The 22,862-nt window shown below is 44.1% G+C and overlaps 1 protein-coding gene across 1 annotated transcript in view; it reads left to right on the top strand.

Annotated features, from left to right (window-relative positions):
- The window catches only part of CLNK (cytokine dependent hematopoietic cell linker), a 90,324-nt gene that overhangs the window by 34,460 nt on the left and 33,002 nt on the right, over positions 1–22,862 (top strand). Inside the window, exons 4-6 of the mRNA XM_066574796.1 lie at positions 13,361–13,460; positions 14,791–14,897; positions 20,431–20,470. Coding sequence (XP_066430893.1) covers positions 13,361–13,460; positions 14,791–14,897; positions 20,431–20,470 — 247 coding nt within the window. The remainder of the gene's footprint in view (positions 1–13,360; positions 13,461–14,790; positions 14,898–20,430; positions 20,471–22,862) is intronic.

Below are 22,862 nucleotides of genomic sequence, written 5' to 3' on the forward strand. Positions count from 1 at the left end.
TTTTTTCCATCAACAAGGCCATCTCAGGACTTGCAGGATGAGTTGAATTTTTCAATTGTGCCAGTTAATGCACCATATAATGTACTGAAAAATGTAAAAACATTGCTAAGTGGCATGAAATGGAAAAAATACTAAATTTGAAGGGGGGAATCTTGTTTTTACAGTGTACACCATGTGGCAAAAATGACATGAACTTTTGACTGCGGATCAGTATGATTATAGCGATACCACATTTATATAGTTTTTTGTATTACTTAAAAAAACATTTTAATTGCTTTTTGTTGCCGTCTTTTGACTAGCATAGTCTTTTTTTTCCGTTGATAGTTTGTGTGATGGCTTGTTTTTTGGGGTCAAACTTTTTGGGTTGCATATAACTTTTTGAGTACTATTTATCACATTTTTTCTTGAAGACAGGGTGAGCAAAAAAATGCGCAAATTTTAGCATTGCGTATTTTTTTTTCTCTTGGTGTTGATCGTGTGGAATAAATTATACATTATTTTAATAGATCAGACTTTTATGGACCCAGTGATACCACATGTTTTTTTAAAGATTTCATGTTACAAATGGGAAAATAGAGGTTTAAAATTTTTATTTTTGTAATTAAAAAAAACTTAATTAAACTTATTTTTACTTTTTAGTTCCCATAGGGAACTTGAACTGGCAATCATCTGATCACTTCTACAAAATACTGTATCACTTCATTATTGCAGCATATGCTTTTTCCGTGGGCATTTTATTAAGACGTGCCACAGACACATCTTAATAAGCAGAAATACATAGCAGCCCTGGGGACCTTTACAAGGCCCCAGGCTGTCATGACACGCAAACGACTCCCTCTGATCTCATTGCAGGGGAGCCATTAGGGAGAGCGGGAGCTTACTCCCCCTATTGTGCCATTTAAATGGCATCTAAGAGGTTTACAGCTGCAATCACAGATCTTTCAGTGGCGGCTTTTGTGGGCAGGCATTAGCTATCAAAGATCCTCAGCACACGCTGTAAATGGAATGGCTTCAGCTCCATAACCCCATCGCTGGAGGGTACATGTATGCCCTTAAGTGTTTATGGGTTAATTCTGTACCATCATCTTGTTGGGAATTTGCCTTTAACTAAGAAATCTGCAATGTATGCTCATAAAGTGAGTCCACAAAGAGAGGCGTTTTGAGGAACTACAGCTTCCACAATTAAATATCACATTTCTCTATTGGATTACAGAAGTTATAACAGTTGGAATCAATCAAAAAAAGCTCCTGGATCTAGACAGGGTTGTTACATACGTGTTATGGAGCCACCCCAGTTCTCTTCTGCTCCCCTCTCAGAACATCCCTCCAATGTGTCCAGTACGGGTGGCCTCACGTGGTCAGTAGATGAGTCCCGCTGTCTTAAAGGGGTTGTCCCTAGCCGAAACGGTTTTGTTTTTTAAACCCCCCCCCCCCCCCCCCCCCGTTCGGCGTGAGACAACCCCGATGCAGGGGTTAAAAAAACACACCGGGTAGTACTTACCCGAATCCCGGCGGTCCGGCGTCTTCATACTCACCTGCTGAAGATGGCCGCCGGGATCCTGTCTCTCTGTGGACCGCAGGGCTTCTGTGCGGTCCATTGCCGATTCCAGCCTCCTGATTGGCTGGAATCGGCACGTGACGGGGCGGAGCTACACGGAGCCGGCATTCTGCACGAGCGGCCCCATTGAAGACAGCAGAAGACCCGGACTGCGCAAGCGCAGCTAATTTGGCCATTAGAGGCCGAAAATTAGTCGGCACCATGGAGACGAGGACGCCAGCAACGGAGCAGGTAAGTATAAAACTTTTGATAACTTCTGTATGGCTCATAATTAATGCACAATGTATATTACAAAGTGCATTAATATGGCCATACAGAAGTGTATAGACCCACTTGCTGCCGCGGGACAACCCCTTTAATCCTAATGTGGAGCGATATTGGAACAGTTCCTGCTATTGTGTAGACCCACTAATAAGAATCAACACTAGAATTGGCTTCTTTTCGCTGGTACTAAACACATTAAGTGGAGGTTCTGAGAAGGAATTAAAGAACACCAGGGGGTGTCACCCTGCAACTTTAAATGACATCAGCATCTGACTGCAATGACATGTAACCACAAATTATCCATAGTGATCTGCAGTGGTATGTCAGAAGCTAAAGATCTTCAAGGCTGATATTGTGGTTCGTGGTGACCTGATTCGCCAATATTTATATTTTCTGACTGTAGATATTTATAAATCTATTTTCTGTACACGGGGAGTGGCCATCTTGCTCGCTCTGCTTTTTACAGCATCCAGAGATATAATTAACCAGAGCCAGCATGGGTTTGTAACAAAGAGGTCATGCCAAATGAATCTTTCCTTCTATGACAGAATCACCGACTGGGTTGATCATGAAAATGCGGCGGGTATAGTATATCTTGACTTTTTTTTTTACTTCATTTTATTTATATATCAGAAGTTGTATACAGTACAAGAAAAAGAATCATCACGGTTCACAGCATATTGATTAAACAGTTTTATCCCGTATAGCAATTCGGCATTGATATAAATTTTCAATTTCCATTTTCTTCTTACTACAGTGCTACAAAATTGTAACTGTAATAAACATCTTATAGCATAAAACAACTTATGCTGGTTGTATTATTCAGAATCAGAGTTTAGAGGAGATTTAAAAAAATTAAAAAAGGGGAAAAGGGGGAAGAGTAGTTATTCTAGGGTCAAAGTTGAATTTGTGCTTAGCCAAGAGCCCCAGATCTCTTGAAATTTACCCGGACAATTTATCTTGACTTTAGTAAAGCATTTGACAAAGTATCTCATACCATACTTATTGAAAAAATTACCAAATATGGGATTGACAAGGCAACTGTTAGGTGGATTCACAACTGGCTAAGTGATTGAACTGGAAGAGTGGTCATAAATGGCTGCACATCCAAGTGGAAGAATGTGTCAAGGGGGAGGTCACAAGGCTCTGTCCTAGGCCGAGTGTTGTTTTATAAATGATCTGGAGGAGGGAATTGATGAGAAAGTGATCAAATTTGCCAATGACACAAAGCTAGCACTAGGAAAGAGAGAAAGTATTCAAAAAGATCTAGAAATGCTTGAACAATGGCCGGCGACTAACAAAATGGGAGGAATTGGGCTAAGCAGCATCACATGTGAAAAAGACTTGGGTATACTAATAGATTAAACACAATTCTGAGATCTATTAAAAGAAGCATAGAGTCTAGATCACGTGAGGTAATTATCCCCCTCTACTCTGCATTAGTAAGACCTCATCTGGAATACAGTGTCCAGTTCTGGGCACCCCACTTTAAAAAACAAATAGACAAATTGGAGCAAGTTCAGAGAAGCGTTACCAAGATGGTGAGCGGTCTGCAAATCATGTCCTATGAGGAACGGTTAAAGGATCTGGGAATGCTTAGCTTGCAAAAAAAGAAGGCTGAGAGGAGACTTAATAGCTGTCTACAAATATCTGAAGGGCTGTCACAGTACAAAGGGATCAGCCCTATTCTCATCTGCACAAGAAAAGACTAGAAGCAATGGGATGAAACTGAAGGGGAGAAGACACAGATTAGATATTAGAAAAAAACTTTCCAGCCTTGAGGGTGATGAATGAGTGGAACAGGTTACCACGGGAGGTGGGGAGTTGTCCTTTAATGGACGTGTTTAAACAAAGGCTGGACAAATATCTGTCTGGGATGATTTAGTGAATCCTGCATTGAGCAGGGGGTTGGACACGATGACCCTGAAGGTCCCTTCCAACTCTACCATTCTACAATTCCATGATTCTTTATGCTTTGTACCAGTCATTGGGCCACAGGAACCTGTACAGAATAATTGTTGTGGGAATGCTTTATGACATATGCAGAGCTCATTGTGCAGGGAAGGAGAGGAGGTAAGCTGTCACCATCACCTATTGTGAACAATATATCCTGTGCTATCTATATGCTGTAGGTGTTTTACAGAACAGAATGTGTCAGAATATTTTAGGATTAGTGATCAGTGTGAAAACTGCAAGATTTCAGGATTTTAACACCTTAAAAATGTGACTTTTTTCATTTTTGTTTTTTTCTTCCAACTTTCAGAAAATCCTGTATTTTACCACTAAAATTGCACAGAAAATTGAATTTCTGGGCAGTGGCTCATAGCAATCCTTGGGGTCTCAGTAGCCGGACTCCCAGTGATCAAAACTTTTGCCATGTGTGATATGGGTGTCGATGATATTGACACAGGGCCAGATCTCGGTACTGTGGGGCCAGTTGGTTTTCCAGATGAACTAGAGAACTCACCGGTCCCTAAGCGGCAGTAAAAATGGCCGGTATGGCATTCATGTTTATAGGGAACCTCTAAGAATAAAGAAAATCACAGGGTTTCCCTGTCCTGCTGCATTCCATCGAGAGGATGGACACACCCCTTGTTCTGGTGTGGATTAACAAAAAAACGGTATTAATTTGAACAAATCTGGCCTTCTTTCTCTCTGGTGCATGTGGTAAACTGGAAAGAAGTGCTACAACAGTTTAAGTATCCAGACATTCATTTCGAAGGAGTGTGCAAAAAGATTTTTCAATAATAAGCTCATCTCATCACTGACATAGACTTGTTTCTTTTCCTGAGCATGTTCCATGGGCAGAACCCATTTTTCCATTCTAACACACTGGAAGTCTGTCACTGAGACAGAATTTAACTAAGGGCCCTTTTACATGAGACGACCTCCTGGGTGCATATACCCGCAGCAATAAGCGTTCCTGTGCTTTTACACTGCAGCGAGCATCGCTCAGTGAATGGAAGCTGAGAGATCATTCCAGCCCACCTCCATTCAAAATAAAGTAGCAGTTATTCACTTGTTTACACGGGTGTTAGGTTGTGTGGCTAGGACCTGTGGTTCTATAGGTTTTCATGAGCACACCATCACAGGTGAGAGATAATGGAGCTGGGTGTGGTATTCGCCAGCCAATCTCCCCGATCTGCTGCACATAAATACCAGCTTCTCTTGCCAGAGATTGCTGGTCATTTTATCTTGTTTACGCATTCTGTGTTAATCCCACTCTGAGCTTGGTTTTATGCATGTCTAGTTTGAAGTGTGTCTCTCACCTTCCCTGAAGATGGTCTGGACACCTGTAGTCCCTGCCTGTATCATATGCAGACCCCCTCGCCCCTTCCCTTTCACAGGTGCAGCCTCCAGACGTCTGATGTCTTTTGTGTGTGTCAGGTGGATAATGTGTGACACTGTTCCTTGTATGTCAGTATGGTGTCTGACTTTTTCCCCTTGGTGTGAGGACACTTGCGCTAGCTATGCTTTTTCTGTATGCATGTGAGCTCTGAGTGGGATTTTTGTGTTGGGTTTCTCTGTCACCCTAGGGTGTGTGTTTATGCATGATATGTGGTGCATGTCTGTGCAGGTGGTTGGACATATCTGTGAACAGTGTTGTGTTCATTGGGTCTGTGCAGGTGCCAGACAAAGTGTATGAACAGCCCTTTTCTGTGTTGCATACAATCCCTAGTGTCTTGATGTGAACAGCAGCATGTTCAGTGTCTGTGTAGGTTTCCAGACACCAGATGTGAACAGTCCTGTTCTGAGAGCTGGTGTGAGCTGTGTCTTGTCCTGCTGTGGATTGTTTGCCATCCAGAAATAGGTAGGTCCTTAGGTTCTAACGTGGGGCCGTCCTTATCAGGATGATTGCCTTGCTTGCAGGCAAGTTTCACGTTGTGGTTGTCTCCTTCAGAGTAGGGATATGTTATGTCTGCCGTGAATTCAGTACGCAGTCCAACTTTTGGTGTTCAGTGTACATTGTATGTGTGCTTCTGGCGTTTATATAAGAGCTGCCTTACGTCAATGCCAAGACTTGGTACCCTGGTGGTGTGCAGACGGTACAACAGACCAATCCAGATGGATGCGGAAATATAAAAGGCCCTAAAATATTTATCACTGGGGCTGTTGCATGGCAACACCTTTGCCTGCCCTTCATGTGCGCAGCATCTCATCACCAATTCACCTTTCTGTCCCGAGGGAAAAAACATTTTAAACATTACAAGCAAAATAAGCAATAAATCATACATAAAATGAGGATCAGTCCAGTCACCCCCTTACACATGTCTCTATGACATATCAAATGTTTTTTGAAAAGCACAGGAACGCTTTAAATAAAATGAACCAAATGGTCAATTTATACTAAATGCATATTTCATTATCTTCTTGATGACCCCTGCCATTATAATACAATGTAATAATTTAGACCAACATAAATATAAAAAGGTTATGACACAAATTAATTCAGGTTCTCAAGGCCACAATTGGATGGGTCTCAAGGGCTTACCTCTTTGCCGGGTGAAGTTGTGGCTAGACATTCATTTCCTATGTAAGGTTATACAGTAGCTGCTCAGAGATTTTACATCGATACATTTATACATTTTGGTTTACAGAAATTTTGAAACTAATTAACTTGCAACAAAATGTAGGTGCGTATGCAGATTCTGGGCCAAGATTAGATTATAATCCACTCGGTTGCTGCAAGCAAAGTCTCTGCTGTGTGATATTAACATTACTGAATCGTGTAGAATATCTGTGCAAGTAAAGACTTGACTCACAGGAGAATTCATAGTGCAGAAGAGAAGATAACAACCTTATCTAGACACTTGAAAACGAAGAGCTTTTTCCTTGCAGACTCACCATTAACTCATCATGTGCTAAATGAGCCCTGAATAATTTATAAGCACATATACCTACAAAGATCTCTTTAGTCATCTGCTCTGTAAATTCAGGGCAATTTGCTACTCTGGTACTGACTTGTCTGGACCTGCGTATATTAATTCATGCCATATATCACTACATCCTACTGGTATTAGGAAGCAGCATCTGCAGCTCCCCCTTGTCTGGCACCATAGATAAGAAATAATTGTTCTGTACTGTGTAGAAAGAGGACAGAAGAGCTGAAGGGAGGAACAGAGAAAACAATAAGAGATTATACATGTACAACTTCTGTTTCACTAGCTAGTTATGAAAGGGGTACTAGGCTCCACTGGAATGCCACAAGCACTTTTTAGTGCAAAATATATTAGTAAACCCTTGAGTAGTATTGCTCTTAAGTAAAGCTGTTTTCAACTAAAGTCGATGTGTCAGGGCAGTGGCGGTCCCACAAATAAAGTTGCATTCCTCAGATAAGGGTGCCGACCGCTCCATGACCCCGGGCGCCGCTCAGTGAGACGGCGCGCAGCTGATGCCGGTCACTTCCTGCTTCTCCTGCATCAGCGCGCCTACTCCTCCCAGTCTCCACAGTGCAAAGTGCCGGCTGAACGTTGCTGTGTCTGCCTGCCTCATGACACAGTACAGCAGCTGAATCCCCAAAGTGCCGGCTGAACGTTGCCTGCCTCCTGAATCCCCACTGTACTGCAAAATGTAAGTACTGTACAGATGAGTACAGTACAGTAAAGAAACGTTTGCAAATAAATACTGCAGTCCTATGTCAAACCACAGATAACACAGTGATACGTACTACTCTAATGATGTCCCTGCAGTCCTATGTCAAAGCAGTGTATGTAAATGTCCAAAAAGGTATTAAATGTTAATTTATTCTTTACAGTTGTGTTTTATATTCATTCAGTATTGTTATTGTTTTTGGTATTAAAGACCAGAGCTATTCTCTATTAAATGGGGTTTGGTGTGTTTTTTGGAATGTCTAGAACCAATTAATTGGATTTACATTAATTTCTATATAATGTCCTCAACTAACATTGATTTCTACTAAAGTCCATTGCTTCCGGACGGATTAATGACGTTAGTTGAGGTTCTACTGTATACTACTTTTTCTTTCTTTGGGTACAGTCCTCTTGGTGGCTACTGTGACTTTAAGTGGTAGGTAAGTGTAATGGTTACAGTCTCTAGCAGAGGTACAATAGCTTAGTAGTTTCTCTCTCACTCTTTGGGTAACTTGTACTTGAAGAGATGAGCAGCAGCACAGTTGCAGAGATTATACAGTCTCTTTCTGAAGCCAAGAGGCCATGTCGCTCCCAAGATGGCTTATGGCTCTTACTCGGACTTTCCATGCTGCTGCGGGCCTAATGGAGGCTATTCCCTACAACAGCAGGCCCTGCTTAGGTGTTATTTGCCAGGTTCATCAGCCTCTTGTGTATAATATCCCAGCACCTTCAAGAATTTCTGTGTTTTTTAAGTCACTTTTGTTTCCAGAATCGCCCTTATTAGTCATATGCCTAGTGCATTAGATGTGCATGCCACAACACTTTTCTTTTATCAAGAGTGTGCTCCCTTCCAGCATAGTTCAAGTCCACAGTCCAGGTGGACTGGGAATCAGCCTGCAATACCAACTCGTGCCACGGCATGATGTAGAGTTGTCTGCTTCCAGCAGTAAACCAGTTCTGTACACTAAGACACTAGCCCAGGAGAACACCTGATCACTGGTGGTCCAGGTGGCAGACCTCCACCAATCTGCTATTGACGACCTATCCTTAGAAGTAGGACAACCCCTTTAACCCACTGTCCCTTGTAGACTGTAAGTCCTCACAGGCAAGGTCCCTGTGTATCAGTTTGGCAATCATGTTTACATCCATTTTACATTGCTGAACAACAAAATGGCCGGAAGTTCTAGATCCAGCACATGCCACACATGGACGTAATATGGACAGCGTAAAACATCAGTGTATTCAGACATGCATATTTTACACACATTAAAAAACTTTGCATGTCCTATTTTTGTCTGTTTGTAGGGACTGAAATCAACCATTAAAGTCAATGGTTTAATGATTGTGTAAAAGTGCAGCTAATACGCAGCTGCATGTGTATTCACTGTGTCTTTTAAGCATTTTGTCAATAGACAGTGCAATAAGAAATGTGACATCAATCAGGCCTTCTTGCTTTTCTTTTGCACTAGTAAAAAGCAGTGAATATGAAGGCCATATAGATATAAAAAATGAGCACACGCATTAACAACGCATGCAACACACACATACACATGGTACATTTTTCACAGTATAAAATTGCATACGAATAGACCCTAAGACCACGTTCAGACGAACATGTTTTTAGCGCTGCTTAGCAGGCGTTAAATACACACTTCTATAGGAACCAATAGATTCCTATAGAAGCATTCACATGGACGATTGTCAGACACTCAAAATTAGCCCATCTAACAAAGATAGGACATGCGTTGCTACAATACCTGCATCACAGGTCTGCGCTGCCCTATCTTTGGTGCGCACTGTGCAGGAGTTTCCATTGACTCCTATGGGAGCAGGATTTTAGTGCAGAGAATAGATTCCCAGCTGCTTACAGCAGGACATTTAAAATGTAAACTCCTATTAGTCCCTGCGGGGATGAGGGGACTTCCAGAGGGTTCCCTTAATCACTGCAAGGACTATCAGGAATTTTCAATGGGACATTTAAAATGCCCTGTTGTAAGCAGTGGGGTATTCCTCCTGCCCCCCTGCTAGACAATTTCCCAGCAATGGGGGGCAGTAGGAGACTCCCTCCACCTCTCTTTCCAAGGGATTTTCCTATAGCGGGGAGAGAGGGGGTGGGGTTACAGGGCTTCATCTTAGAGCATGGGAGGAGGGAACATGGCTAAAGTGATCCGCCCTCTAGTTCCACCCCCTCTATCTTTGCTTTGGGGCATCTCTCTAGCCTCACCACTCTCTCTGCGCTATAGGGATATTCCTTGGGGATCTCCAGAGCAGGTAGAGAGAGCAGGGCTCTGTGTTAGTCCCCCATAGCAAAGAGAAGCGGAGCTATGGGGGATTAACCCATAGCAGGGACAAAGTGGGGTTATGGGTTAATTCCAGGTAGCCTGCTCTCTCTCTCCCTGCTATGGGGAAATCCCAAAGCCCTGCGGGACTTCTCTCTCTTCTCCTGGAGCAGCTGCACTTTTTCAAGTGCAGTTACTCCAGTGAGCAGCTGCCTGTTTATGCAATCTTTTAGCGATGATAGCAGCAAGATTTTCTTGCTGCTATCAACGCTAAAAGAGCTCTCATCTGAACAAGGCCTAAGACTGTATTTACAGGGGTGCATGCAAATTTGGTCAATGAAAAACTGATCATTTCTTGTGTTATTTTCTTGCTATATACGAGGGGCTGCTGATAAGTCTTCGGCTTTACCCAGAAAAAAGTGAGATAGGAAGATGAAACGTTACATTTATTCCACATGCTCTCCACTGATGACAACACACATCTTACATCGGTATTCCAAGTTCTGTAAGACTTGTAAAAAGAAGGATTTCAGCTGTGCCTCAAACCAGTCATCCGTAGCAGCCATGGCATCAGAAATGGTATGAAATCTGGTGCCGATGAGGTGTTTCTTCAGGTTTGGAAACAGATGATAGTCGGAGGGAGCGAGATCTGGTGAATAAGGTGGGTGGTCAACCAGCTGGAAGCCTAGCTCCACCAGTTTTGCCGTGGTCGCTTGTGCAGTGTGAGCGGAGGCGTTGTCTTGCAGGAACAAGATTCCTTTGGACAACTTGCCGCGCCTTTTGGACTTCAGAGCTGCCTTCAATTAGTCCAAATGTTCAATGTTATACCTTGCATTAAGGGTGGAACCATTTTGAAGGTAGTCCACTAGCAGCCACCCTCCTTATCCCACAACACAGACGCCATCACCTTAGTGGCTGATTTTTGCACCCTGAACTTCTTTGGGTGAGAAGAACCACTGTGCTTCCACTCTTTTGACTGCTCCTTAGTTTCAGGGTCATACAAATAAATCCAGGTCTCATCCATAGTGACCAGTCGATCCAGGAAGTTCTTATCAGGCCAGAAATGCTGACAAATGGACCGGGAAGTTTTCACTCGCATGTATTTCTGATCTGTTGTCAAACATTTGGGGACCCACTTTGCAGATAGCTTCTTCATGTTACAATGTTCATGGATAATGACACAAATACGTTCACGAGAAATCCGCATGATGTCTGCTATTCCTTTAGCTAAAATTCACCAATTCTCCAGTATGAGGTTGTGTACAGCATGGACGATCTCCAGAACAACAACCTCTCTCTGTCGTCCAGGACGTTCCTCATCATTGGTGCTGAAGTGGCCCGTTATAAATCTGGCAACCCAGTTCTTAACTGTAGAATATGAAGGGCATTGATCCCCCAATGTCTGCAACATATCACCATGAATATCCTTCGCGGACTCTCCTTGCAGAAACAAGAATTTTATCACTCCTCTGCTCTTATTTGCTGTGAATATCGCCTTAGACTCCGCCATGTTGTTTTCCCGCGTGCCTAGATCACTGTTGCCATAAGCTACAAACACAAACTTTTGAAAACATATATTAGACACATAAGGCTTTCATGTGATGTAACATTCGTTACCATAGAAACGAAAAAAAATACAAAGCCAAAGACTTATCAGCAGCCCCTCGTACATGTAATTTTTCACATGCACTTTTCTCTGCTCTACACTTCCAGGTTCTTTTTTTCATGTTCACCAACAGTAAACGCATCATATTTGCATAAAAGTCGCGTGCAAGCCACATGACATACAAGTGCGATGAGTTGTTTTTTTTTTAACACTCCCATCACACAAATATAGGACATGAAGTGATTTTTCTAACTTGGACTATCTTTCTGAGAGAAAAATCGCTTGTGGGCAGTAACCCATTTAAATGAATGGGTTCTTTTTATTTCGTAATCAGGCAGAAATTGCCCAGGAAAATCACATGTAAATATACCGTTAAGGCAAAACATGATCCATTAGAGGACTTGAGGACTGGAGTTGAGAAACACTGCTTTCGATGATGAATAAATAGATGACCAGTAATATAAATAGCAGATTGAGCAACTGATACTCACGTGAAAATACTGGGCAGCACATTCGGGCCGCAGTAATGCAGATTTCATTTAGTAGAATTTGCTGCAGACTCTCTATAATGCTCTTCCAACACAGAACTATACCGTAACAGGACTTGGGCACAGAGCTTTCAATCACATCTCAGTCATTTCTTCCCACTATTAACTGCTTTAAGGTTATCTACACACAAGCGAGCAAGATATCTCACTTGTCAAGGTGCGTTTTCATGCCAATGCAAGGTGCTTTTCTGGCAAAAACGCCTCCATCACTTCTTCGGTGCGGCTTTCAGGCGCGGTATAGGATCGGCAAGTGTTTCCCATTACTTTCAAGGGCAAACCACACAACGCACTTGCATGCACATTGGACACCGAGCAATGTGTAACTGTCTCATTGATAGCAACGGGCAATGCGTTCCAAGGTAGGACGTGCCGTGATTTTTTCCCACACCCCTCATTGTATGGAGTTCATACTCACACAAGACTTGTAAGTCTCTCAACACACAAAAGTTGTGCAGGTTTCACGGCCATATGAAACCGGTCTTAAAGGGGTTGTCCCGCGGCCAAAACAAAAAATTTTTCACACCCCAGTCCCCCATGTTAAGCAAGCATTACAAAACTACCCATGTAAATCGTTTTTTTGGAGCGTTGCTACTCACCATGAAGCTGTTTTATGAAGATATAAAAATCTTCTTCCAAGATGGCCGCCGTCATTTCCCAAGGTGCACCGCTGGTCTTCTCCCATGGTGCACTGCGGGTCTTCTCCCATTGTGCACCGTGGATGTTCTTCTCCAGTCTGAGCTCCACTGCGGATTACAGCCACCTCATTGGCTGATCGGCACCACGTGATGAGGCGGAGCTACGTGATGATGCTGAGAAGGGGGAGGAGCCAGGACGCAGCTTGTGAGCCCAGAGCCTCCAGGAGATAATTTTTCTCTGCGCAAGCGCGACTGTTGCGGCGACCAGAGAAGAAGGCTTCCGTCGTCGCCATGGAGACGGGGACGCCAGCACCGGAGTGGGTAAGTGTATAACTTCTGTATGGCCAATATTTAATGCACGATGTATATTACAAAGTGCATTAATATGGCCATACAGAAGTGCATAACTGCACTTGCTTCTGCGGGACAACCCCTTTAAGGTACCTCAACAATGTCCAATAGTCGTCCGAATAATCACTCAAGCGAGTGATTATGGGTGACTGTTGGCCCGTGTACACATGGTCCCTAACGATACACTGAACGAGAAGTCACTCAGTAGTTGCTAGTTGTTCCGTTTCAGTGAGCTGAAATCTAACGACTACTGAACGGCTACTTGCTCAGTGTAAACAGGAATCATTCAACCTGCCTGTTTGCAGTCAATGAAGCAGGGGGCCTGAAGAGATGCCCAACCTGTTCTTCCTACATTCTCTTACACACTGTCGTTCGTGTATGAAACCACAGAAGTGACAGTTGTCCCATGCAAAGGCACCTTTGCATTGACTATTGTGATATTTTTTCTTCTTTACTTTATGTGATTTGCCTTTTTTCATACATGTCATAGTCCTAGAAAAGTCCACTCATGGTTCGTTCTCTATTTAGGAAGAAGACTCAGAAGATTACGAGTTTATTGATAGTGATAAAGAATTACACTTTAGTATGCAGTATCTTTCGAAATCCAAAGCCACATCAGAATATGCTGGTGAGTATCTGAATATGTAGTCTATAGTGAATATTTTCTCTCTAGAGTTTTATGATACTTATATATCCTACTTTGGTCCTTAGGATACAGCATGAAAGGGTTTTTTTTTTATATATAAAATAAGACAAATATCACTTTTGTATTGATTTTTTTATACTACCTAATAAATGCCCAAAACTTTACAAAAACAAACCAGATGGTGATGTATAGAAAACCTGTGAAAATATCAAAAATGTCAGTCCAACATATTGTAGAGGTCTCAAACCTTGATGCAATCAGAGGTTCATTCAACCTGGGCCAAGTCAAGGGGTAGGTTGGTACAGCTATATACTGTACATTTTATACAGTTGTATTTGCTGCTGGCATTTTTTACACATACACCCTTTTTCAAAAAAATTAGGCTAGAAGTAGTTGTTGCTTTGCTGCTAGACTCGGCATGCAGTTACATCTCAGCAAATATGCAACATAAGATATGCAAATGATTAGAGTTGTGGCATGATTAGATGAACAGTCTTACCACCTGAGGCCCTAAAAGTGGTTCCCCCCTTGGCCTATAAGAAGGCTCTCAGAGGCTACTTGTGTGAAGTGACCTAATTTTCCACTTGTGTAGAGCTTGTTGACCACTAGACTCCTCTATGATGCCATCCAGGAGATTTCCCTCAATTGAGTTTGAGAGGGGGCGCATTATTGAAATGCGAGAAGCTAAATTGGTCATATCAACAAATTACCAGCCACCTGGGCCATTCTAACTTGACTGTTAGGAGGTGTTGGGGCCAGTGGATGTTTGAGGGTGCATACACAAGGCAACAGGGCTCAGGACGCCCTCAACGGACCACCAGTAGAGAGGATCATCTGATTGTCCGAAAAGCATGAGCAGCTCAAACTTTTATTCGTTGTCCACCATCCAGAGACAGGTAACACCATCATTACAGGCCCAGTTTGCCTTCACTGATTTAAATTATCATTTGTTGCGTTAGCTACATCAACATAAGAAAAAGTAATGTAATTTCCCTTTCTGATACATTGCTGTCACTTGCTTATAGTCTTCTATCTGCACTCAGAGGATACTGTGCTTAGTTAAGCCAGTAATGACAGAACTCTGGTATATTAAACTCTGTTATATAAAAGCTATTTGGTTATGTTGTAATCATAGTCATACTGACTTGATTGACGTATTGCTTGGCAGAGCTAGCTGTGACCCCAGGAAAGGCCGAATTGGCCTGATTTAGCCATCTTTTATTTTATAATCTCAAGTACACATAGGGGACCTAGTGGATGGATAAAACCAGGTATGACTTTTAGGAAATGGTGATTATTGTTTGTGTTACAGATAGAAGGTATTTCAAGACAGAAACGAAAAACCAGACTTTTAACAATCTACAGCCAAGTCCTACTGCCCATCATGTACCCAGAACTAAAGTGGAAGCAAGACCAATGGTAACAAGTGAAGCAATATTTTTTAATGTATTAAATGAGTTTCCCAATGCTTAAACATTGATAGCATATCCTTATAATGTTTGATTGGTGGAAGCCTAACCTCCAGAATTCTTGCCAACCAATAGCATGTAGGTGCAGTGTGTATAAATTATACTGAATCTTTTCCCACAAAACTATATATTAATCTGCTCAACTCCTCCATAACTCTTTAACCTTATGACCGCTGTTCAGACAACATGTTTAATGTGACAGATTCCCTTTAAATTGATTAGATTTCACTCCATCACTCCATCATTAGATGGAGAAACACTCCATCATATCCCCTCTGCTTAAAAAACCAACCCTGGACCCAACTGATGCTGCCAACTACTGACCCGTCTCAAACCTCCCCTTCATCTCCAAATTACTGGAACGCCTGGTCTACTCCCGCCTTACTCGCTTTCTCTCTGACAACTCACTCCTCGACCCCCTCCAGTCTGGTTTCCGCTCTCTACACTCGACCGAAACTGCCCTTACAAAAGTAACAAATGACCTGATGACTGCAAAGTCGAGAGGTGATTACTCCCTACTAATCCTCCTTGATCTGTCTGCTGCATTTGACACTGTCGACCATAACCTCCTTCTCACTATGCTCCACTCTATTGGTCTAAAGGTCACTGCTCTCTCCTGGTTCTCTTCCTACCTCTCTGACCGCTCTTTCAGTGTTTCCTTTGCTGGTTCTATCTCTGCCCCACTTCCTCTCACTGTTGGGGTACCCCAGGGCTCGGTCCTTGGTCCCCTTCTCTTCTCTATCTACACTGCCCCAATTTGACAAACCATCCACAAATTTGGCCTCCAATACCATCTCTATGCTGACAACACCCAACTATACACCTTTTCTCGTGAGATCTCTGGACCATTCCTCCAAAATATCACCGACAGTCCGTCTGCTGTCTCTAACACTATGTCCTCCCTTTTTCTCAAACTAAACCTCTCTAAAACTGACCTCCTTGTCTTTCCACCTTCTAACCGACCTCCCCTCAACATCTCCATTCCAGTGTCTGGCACCATCATCACCCCCAGACGGCATGCCCGATGCCTTGGGGTCACACTGGACTCTGACCTCTCATTTACCCCCCATATCCAATCTGTGGCCCAAACATGCCACATGCACCTCAGAAATATTGCTAAAATACGTCCGTTCCTAACCACGGACACGCTAAAGACACTCGTGGTTGCGCTCATCCACTCCCGGCTTGACTACTGCAACTCGCTACTCATCGGCCTCCCCCGCACTAGACTCGCTCCACTCCAATCCATACTAAATGCAGCAGCTAGACTCATTTTTCTATCCAGTCGTTAATCAGACGCCTCTGCATTATGCCAGTCGCTGCATTGGCTGCCCATCCACTGCAGAACAAAATTTAAACTCCTCTACCTCACTCACAAAGCTCTGCATGGCACTGCGCCACCATACATCATCTCCCTATTGTCAGTATACCACCCAGCGCGCTCACTCCGATCGGCTAACACACTCAGACTAAACACCCCTGTAATACGAACCTCACATGCTTGCCTACAGGATTTCACCAGAGCAGCACCCATCCTCTGGAATGCTCTACCCCAAGGCATCTGGACAATTCACAATGCACGAAATTTCAGACGTGCCTTAAAATCGCACCTCTTCAGGGAAGCATACCATATCTCCTGAACTAGTCCCCCGCCCCTCCCTATGGTACCCCATCCTGTTTGCCTCACCTGATGTGTCCAGCACTAAGTGTCCAGCAACAAGTGTTTGATGCTGTTGAATGATGCAGTTATACAGCGCAGTTCGACAGTGCAGGAGACAGGTAACATGCACAACTGTCCAAAGCCTGGTGGAAAATACTCTCCTCTTTGCACTAATCTCCTTCACTATCCTTTTTTCAAGCCTTCACACTTTCTTCCAACGCCCAGCCCCAACAGACTCCATCCACATCAGCCCCTCCCTCCTCTCCTCGCCTATGTATGGCTCCCATGCACTGTTCAACTTCCTAAGACGCCTTCAACCCCCTAATACTGCAAAGAAACACCTCAGACACCCACACAAATCCCCTAGCCATGTGCTCACCCTTGCTACTCTGCTACTCCTAGCTGCAGGGGACATCTCCCCCAAACCAGGCCCACCCCGTACTGTTCTCTACCAAAATGCCCCCCCCCCTGCCCCATTCAAATGCGCCCTATGGAACTCCCAATCTGCATGTAACAAACTCCCAACTATCCATGACCTTTTCACCAGTAAACACTTGAACTTGCTCGCCCTCACGGAAACCTGGATACAGCAGTCCAATTCTACCTCCCCCGCTGCATTGTCCTATGATGGCCTGCAGTTCTCCCACACCCCCAGATCGGATGACAGACGCGGTGGAGGAGTAGGCATCATCCTCTCCCCAAACTGTACCTTCCAGGTCATTCCCTCAGCTCCCTCGCTTACCTTTCACTCCTTCGAAGTCCATACCCTGCGACTCTTCCGCCCACTGCCTCTGCGTGTCGCAGTTATTTACCGCCCCCCAGGTCCCACCCGCCTGTTCCTAGACCACTTTGCTGCCTGGCTCCCCCACTTCCTATCCTGTGAAATCCCAACCCTCATCCTTGGTGATTTCAACATTCCTACTAACGACTCTAGCTCCTCATCTGCCTCCCGGCTTTTAACACTTACCTCCTCCCTTGGCTTATCACTAATCTCTGACTCCCTCACTCATAGAGATGGTAACACTCTCGATTTAGTTTTCCTCCGTCTCTGCTCTGCTTCTCACTTTACTAACTCCCCACTTCCACTCTCGGATCACAACCTTCTCTCTTTCTCCATCAGGCACCCCAGCATCTCTCCTGACCCTCCTATCTATCGCACCTCTAGGAACCTCCAGTCTGTCCGCACTAAACAGTTTGCCGAAACTATTCAGTCCTCCCTATCGCCCATCTCTCGCCTCCCCTGCCCTAACCTGACAGCCGAATACTACCACACCACCCTCAGCCATGCCCTGGATGAAGTGGCACCGCCCGTGACACGAGCTGTCAAACGCAGACCACGGCAACCCTGGCTCATGTCCCAAACGCGCTTCATCCGGCGGTGCTCTAGGTGCGCCGAGCGGCTGCGGAGAAAGTCAAAGCTGCCAGCAGACTTCCTCCACTTCAAATTCATGCTTAAAATGTATAACCTAGCCCTTCACCATGCCAAACAAGTTTATTTCACCTCCCTTGTCTCCTCACTATCCCACAACCCCAAACAACTCTTTGAGACCTTTCACTCCCTCCTCAGCCCCAAGGAACAGGCCCCTGCGACAGACCTAACTGCTGGAGAACTAGCTGCCTATTTCAAAGAAAAAATCGACCACATTCGAAAAAAAATCTCTGAAAGCTTCATGGTTAGCCCTGATCCCAGCTTCATCAGCACTGCACCCAGCACCTACTCACTATCTACTCTAGAACCAACGACAGAGGAAGAAGTCTCCAGGCTCCTTTCCGCTGCCCGCCCTACCACCTGCGCCAGCGACCCTCTCCCCTCTCACCTCCTCCGCTCCCTTTCCCCAGCTCTCATTACTCACCTTACCACAATCTGCAACCTCTCCCTAACCTCTGGCACTTTTCCCTCCTCATTCAAACACTCCATTATATCCCCTCTGCTTAAAAAACCAACCCTGGACCCGACTAATGCTGCTAACTACCGACCCGTCTCAAACCTCCCCTTTATCTCCAAATTACTGGAACGCCTGGTCTACTCCCGGCTTACTCGCTTTCTCTCTGACAACTCACTCCTCGACCCCCTCCAGTCTGGCTTCCGCTCTCTACACTCGACCGAAACTGCCCTTACAAAAGTAACAAATGACCTGATGACTGCAAAGTCGAGAGGTGATTACTCTCTACTAATCCTCCTTGACCTGTCTGCTGCATTTGACACTGTCGACCATAATCTCCTTCTCACTATGCTCCACTCTATTGGTCTAAAGGATACTGCTCTCTCCTGGTTCTCCTCCTACCTCTCTGACCGCTCTTTCAGTGTTTCCTTTGCTGGTTCTATCTCTGCTCCACTTCCTCTCGCTGTCGGGGTACCCCAGGGCTCGGTCCTTGGTCCCCTTCTTTTCTCTATCTATACTGCCCCAATTGGACAAACCATCCACAAATTCGGCCTCCAATACCATCTCTATGCTGACGACACCCAACTATACACCTCCTCTCGTGAGATCTCTGGACCATTCCTCCAAAATATCACCGACTGCCTGTCCGCTGTCTCTAACACTATGTCCTCCCTTTTTCTCAAACTAAACCTCTCTAAAGCTGACCTCCTTGTCTTTCCGCCTTCTAACCGACCTCCCCTCAACATCTCCATTCCAGTGTCTGGCACCATCATAACCCCCCGACGGCATGCCCGATGCCTTGGGGTCACACTGGACTCTGACCTCTCCTTTGCCCCCCATATACAATCTCTGGCCCAAACATGCCACATGCACCTCAGAAATATTGCTAAAATACGTCCGTTCCTAACCACGGACACGCTAAAGACGCTCGTGGTTGCGCTCATCCACTCCCGGCTTGACTACTGCAACTCGCTACTCATTGGCCTCCCCCACACTAGACTCGCTCCGCTCCAATCCATACTAAATGCAGCAGCTAGACTCATTTTTCTATCCAGTCGTTATTCAGACGCCTCTGTATTATGCCAGTCGCTGCATTGGCTGCCCATCCACTGCAGGACTAAATTTAAACTCCTCTACCTCACTCACAAAGCTCTGCATGGCGCTGCGCCACCATACATCGCCTCTATACTGTCAGTACACCACCCAGCGCGCTCACTCCGATCGGCTAACACACTCAGACTAAACGCCCCTGTAATACGAACCTCTCATGCTCGCCTACAGGACTTCACCAGAGCAGCACCCATCCTCTGGAATGCTCTACCCCAAGGCATCCGGACAATTCCCGACGCACGAAACTTAAGACGTGCCCTAAAAACGCACCTCTTCAGGGAAGCATACCAAATCTCCTGACCTAGTCCCTCGCCCCTCCCTATGGTACCCCATCCTGTTTGCCTTCTAATAAATGATCTGTACATAAAATTTGCTATTGCCTGTGTTCCCCACCCCCTGCACCTCCTGTACCACCCTCAACCCATTTGTGTCTAACCCAATGTACCTCACATTGTATTTGTTGTATTGTTTTGCGTTTATCCATGCCTGAAAGTGCTGCGGAATAAGTTGGCGCTATACAAATAAAGATTATTATGATTATTGTTATAGATTTCCAGGAGAGCTTGTAAAAAAAAAAAAATAAAGCACTTCAGTGTAAATCATAGGGAACACAGCAGCCCGATCCTCTCATGAGACATGAAGTAGGTTCCAAACTTCTCAGACTCTCAATACACACTGCAGAAAAGATCCATTCACGAATTATAGTTCAGACGAAAAGTTAAAAAGCCGCTACTGAATTCAATTAAAACTTCATGCAAATCATTATATCTGGATAATGTTCGAACTTTTACATTTACACTTTTACATTGTCTTTCAATTTTCATTTACAGGTGCAACGATCTCATTTTAAGGAGTCAAAATCAGTCAGAGGTATTAATTCATTCTATAGTCTTTTGTCTATAGTATATACCAGTTATTTCCCATTCTTAACATATAAAACTATTTTCATCACATAATGAAATTATTTTTTTATTCCTTGCCATTTTTGTGAGTTATATGCACCTATTATGTCCCTGTGTCAGATGGACAAGATAAGAAAGGGGTTTTCATTATTTAAAAAAAAAAAAAAAGGCTCCCATTCACTGACAACAAGCAGGGATCTTGAAAGTGATGAGGAAATGAAAAGTTCTGAAACTTTCTAATGTAATCTGTGTTAAAACTGTTGGCCTATATACTAGACTGCACACTACGGTCAACTGCTGTACTTTTCTCTTGTACCCATTTTGTTAAATCTTCCCATATGCTTAGAGTTCTGGGAATGGTAAGGGACAGATGGTGAAAAGTAATCTAACCACATTGTGGTTTTATGTTTTAATATCCTGCATTTTATATGCTGAGTGGTCTCTACCACATACATAGTAACATAGTAACAGTTTGTAAGGCCGAATGAAGACAATGTCCATCCAGTCCAGCCTGTTTATCCTCCTGTGTTGTTGATCCAGAGGAAGGCAAAAAACCCCAAGAGCAGAAGCCAATTAGCCCTTTTGGGGAAAAAATTCCTTCCCGACTCCCTAATGGCAATCAGACTAATCCCTGGATCAACCCCTAATAGTTCCTACCTGCCTGTATACCCAGATTAACAATTAACCTAAGATTTATATCCTGTAATATCCTTCCTCTCCAGAAAGACATCAAGTCCCCTTTTAAACTCCTCTATGGATTTTGCCATCACCACATCCTCAGGCAGAGAGTTCCACAGTCTCACTGCTCTTACAGTAAAGAACCCCTTTCTATGTTGGTGATGAAACCTGTTTTCCTCTAGACGTAGCGGATGCCCTCTTGTTACCGTCGCGGTCCTGGGTATAAACAGATCTTGGGACAGATCCTTGTATTGTCCCCTCATGTACTTATACATAGTTATTTGATCACCCCTTAGCCGTCTTTTTTCTAGAGTAAATAATCCCAATTTGGATAGCCTCTCTGGGTATTCCAGTCCCTTCATTCCATGTATACAAAAGGCTTCACCGTCTTATTTTGTGTAATACCCTTTTTCTCAGGTCCCAAAGTTTGGACACCCACCAATCACATTTTGATGGCCTACCCTAAAGAGAACTGCTCTAAGTAGGCAGTCAATTTGCTTAGTATTATACAATACCCATCACCTCTTGGCTGGGGTCAGTTTAGAAAGGACAATTGAAAATTTGTATTCCTTATTTATAGCAAGCAGCAACTAAAATCGTAGTCCAGAAGTGGACATTCTGTCTGTGCAGCATCTTCAGACAGGCAGAAGGGATGTCGCACATGAGGCAGTTTGGGCCATGGAGCTACATGGGCCCAGAAAATACAGGAGCGGATAGTCTTGAGAAAAGGCCGGGTTGCAAGCATTCCTATAAAGGGACGTATAAAAGGCTTATTATCGGACACAACCGCATTATAGAGATTGACTCCACGATTTGCTGCAAGCTTTTTTAAATGCTCAAACAATACAGGGCACAAGTTGTCTCTCAACAGAGTCTATCCACAATATATGGGCAGCAAGAGTCAGAGCCAGCAGCGTTCTCCACAGCGATGCTTCCTTGCAAACTCTCAGTGAGAGTCTTCTCCCTCTTAGGGGGTCCAATGCCTCTTTGGTTCTTGTAGAATTCAGGCAGGTAGTCCCAGCGGTTGATCAACACTGCAGATAATCTGCTAATTTTCCTTCCATTTTACAGGCTGCTCTCTCACTTGTTCTCCAACTACTACTCACTGGCTGTAGACCTACTTCTGGCTATATATGCTTCCTCTATGCATCTTGCGAGAATGCTCCCTTTTCTGCCCCACCACTACTTCTTAAGGAACATTAATGTTAACAATATAAACAATCAACAAGGCACATAGTATTATGTTAGGGTACAGGAGTACCTCCATTCATTTCAGAGGGACTGAGGGAAATAGCCATGCTCTTGTACACGGCTATTTCGGGAAGTCCAATAGAAGAGGAATATAGCAGTACCATGCATCTGCCTCCATTCAATCTCCTCTCCACTTGGCCGGGGACAAGAGGGGCAGTGAGCCCACAGTGAGGGGGACATATTAGCAGGATTCGTGGGAGTCTAACTGGAGAGACCCCCACCAATCAGACTTTTATCACCGATCATGTGAATAGATAGATAATTAAATTCAGTCTTAGTACAACCTCTGTAAGGTCTATTAGACGGTCCGTTATCAGGCAAAAATGTGCTTAGGAACATAAGGTTGCCCGATCATTGGGATGTGTGAAGCTGCACATGATCAGCTCATGGAAAAGCAAACGCTCACTTATTGGTTGATTGTATCTTTTGTG

This window comes from Eleutherodactylus coqui, chromosome 7, assembly GCF_035609145.1.
Source record: "Eleutherodactylus coqui strain aEleCoq1 chromosome 7, aEleCoq1.hap1, whole genome shotgun sequence".
Taxonomy (NCBI): Eukaryota; Metazoa; Chordata; class Amphibia; order Anura; family Eleutherodactylidae; genus Eleutherodactylus; species Eleutherodactylus coqui.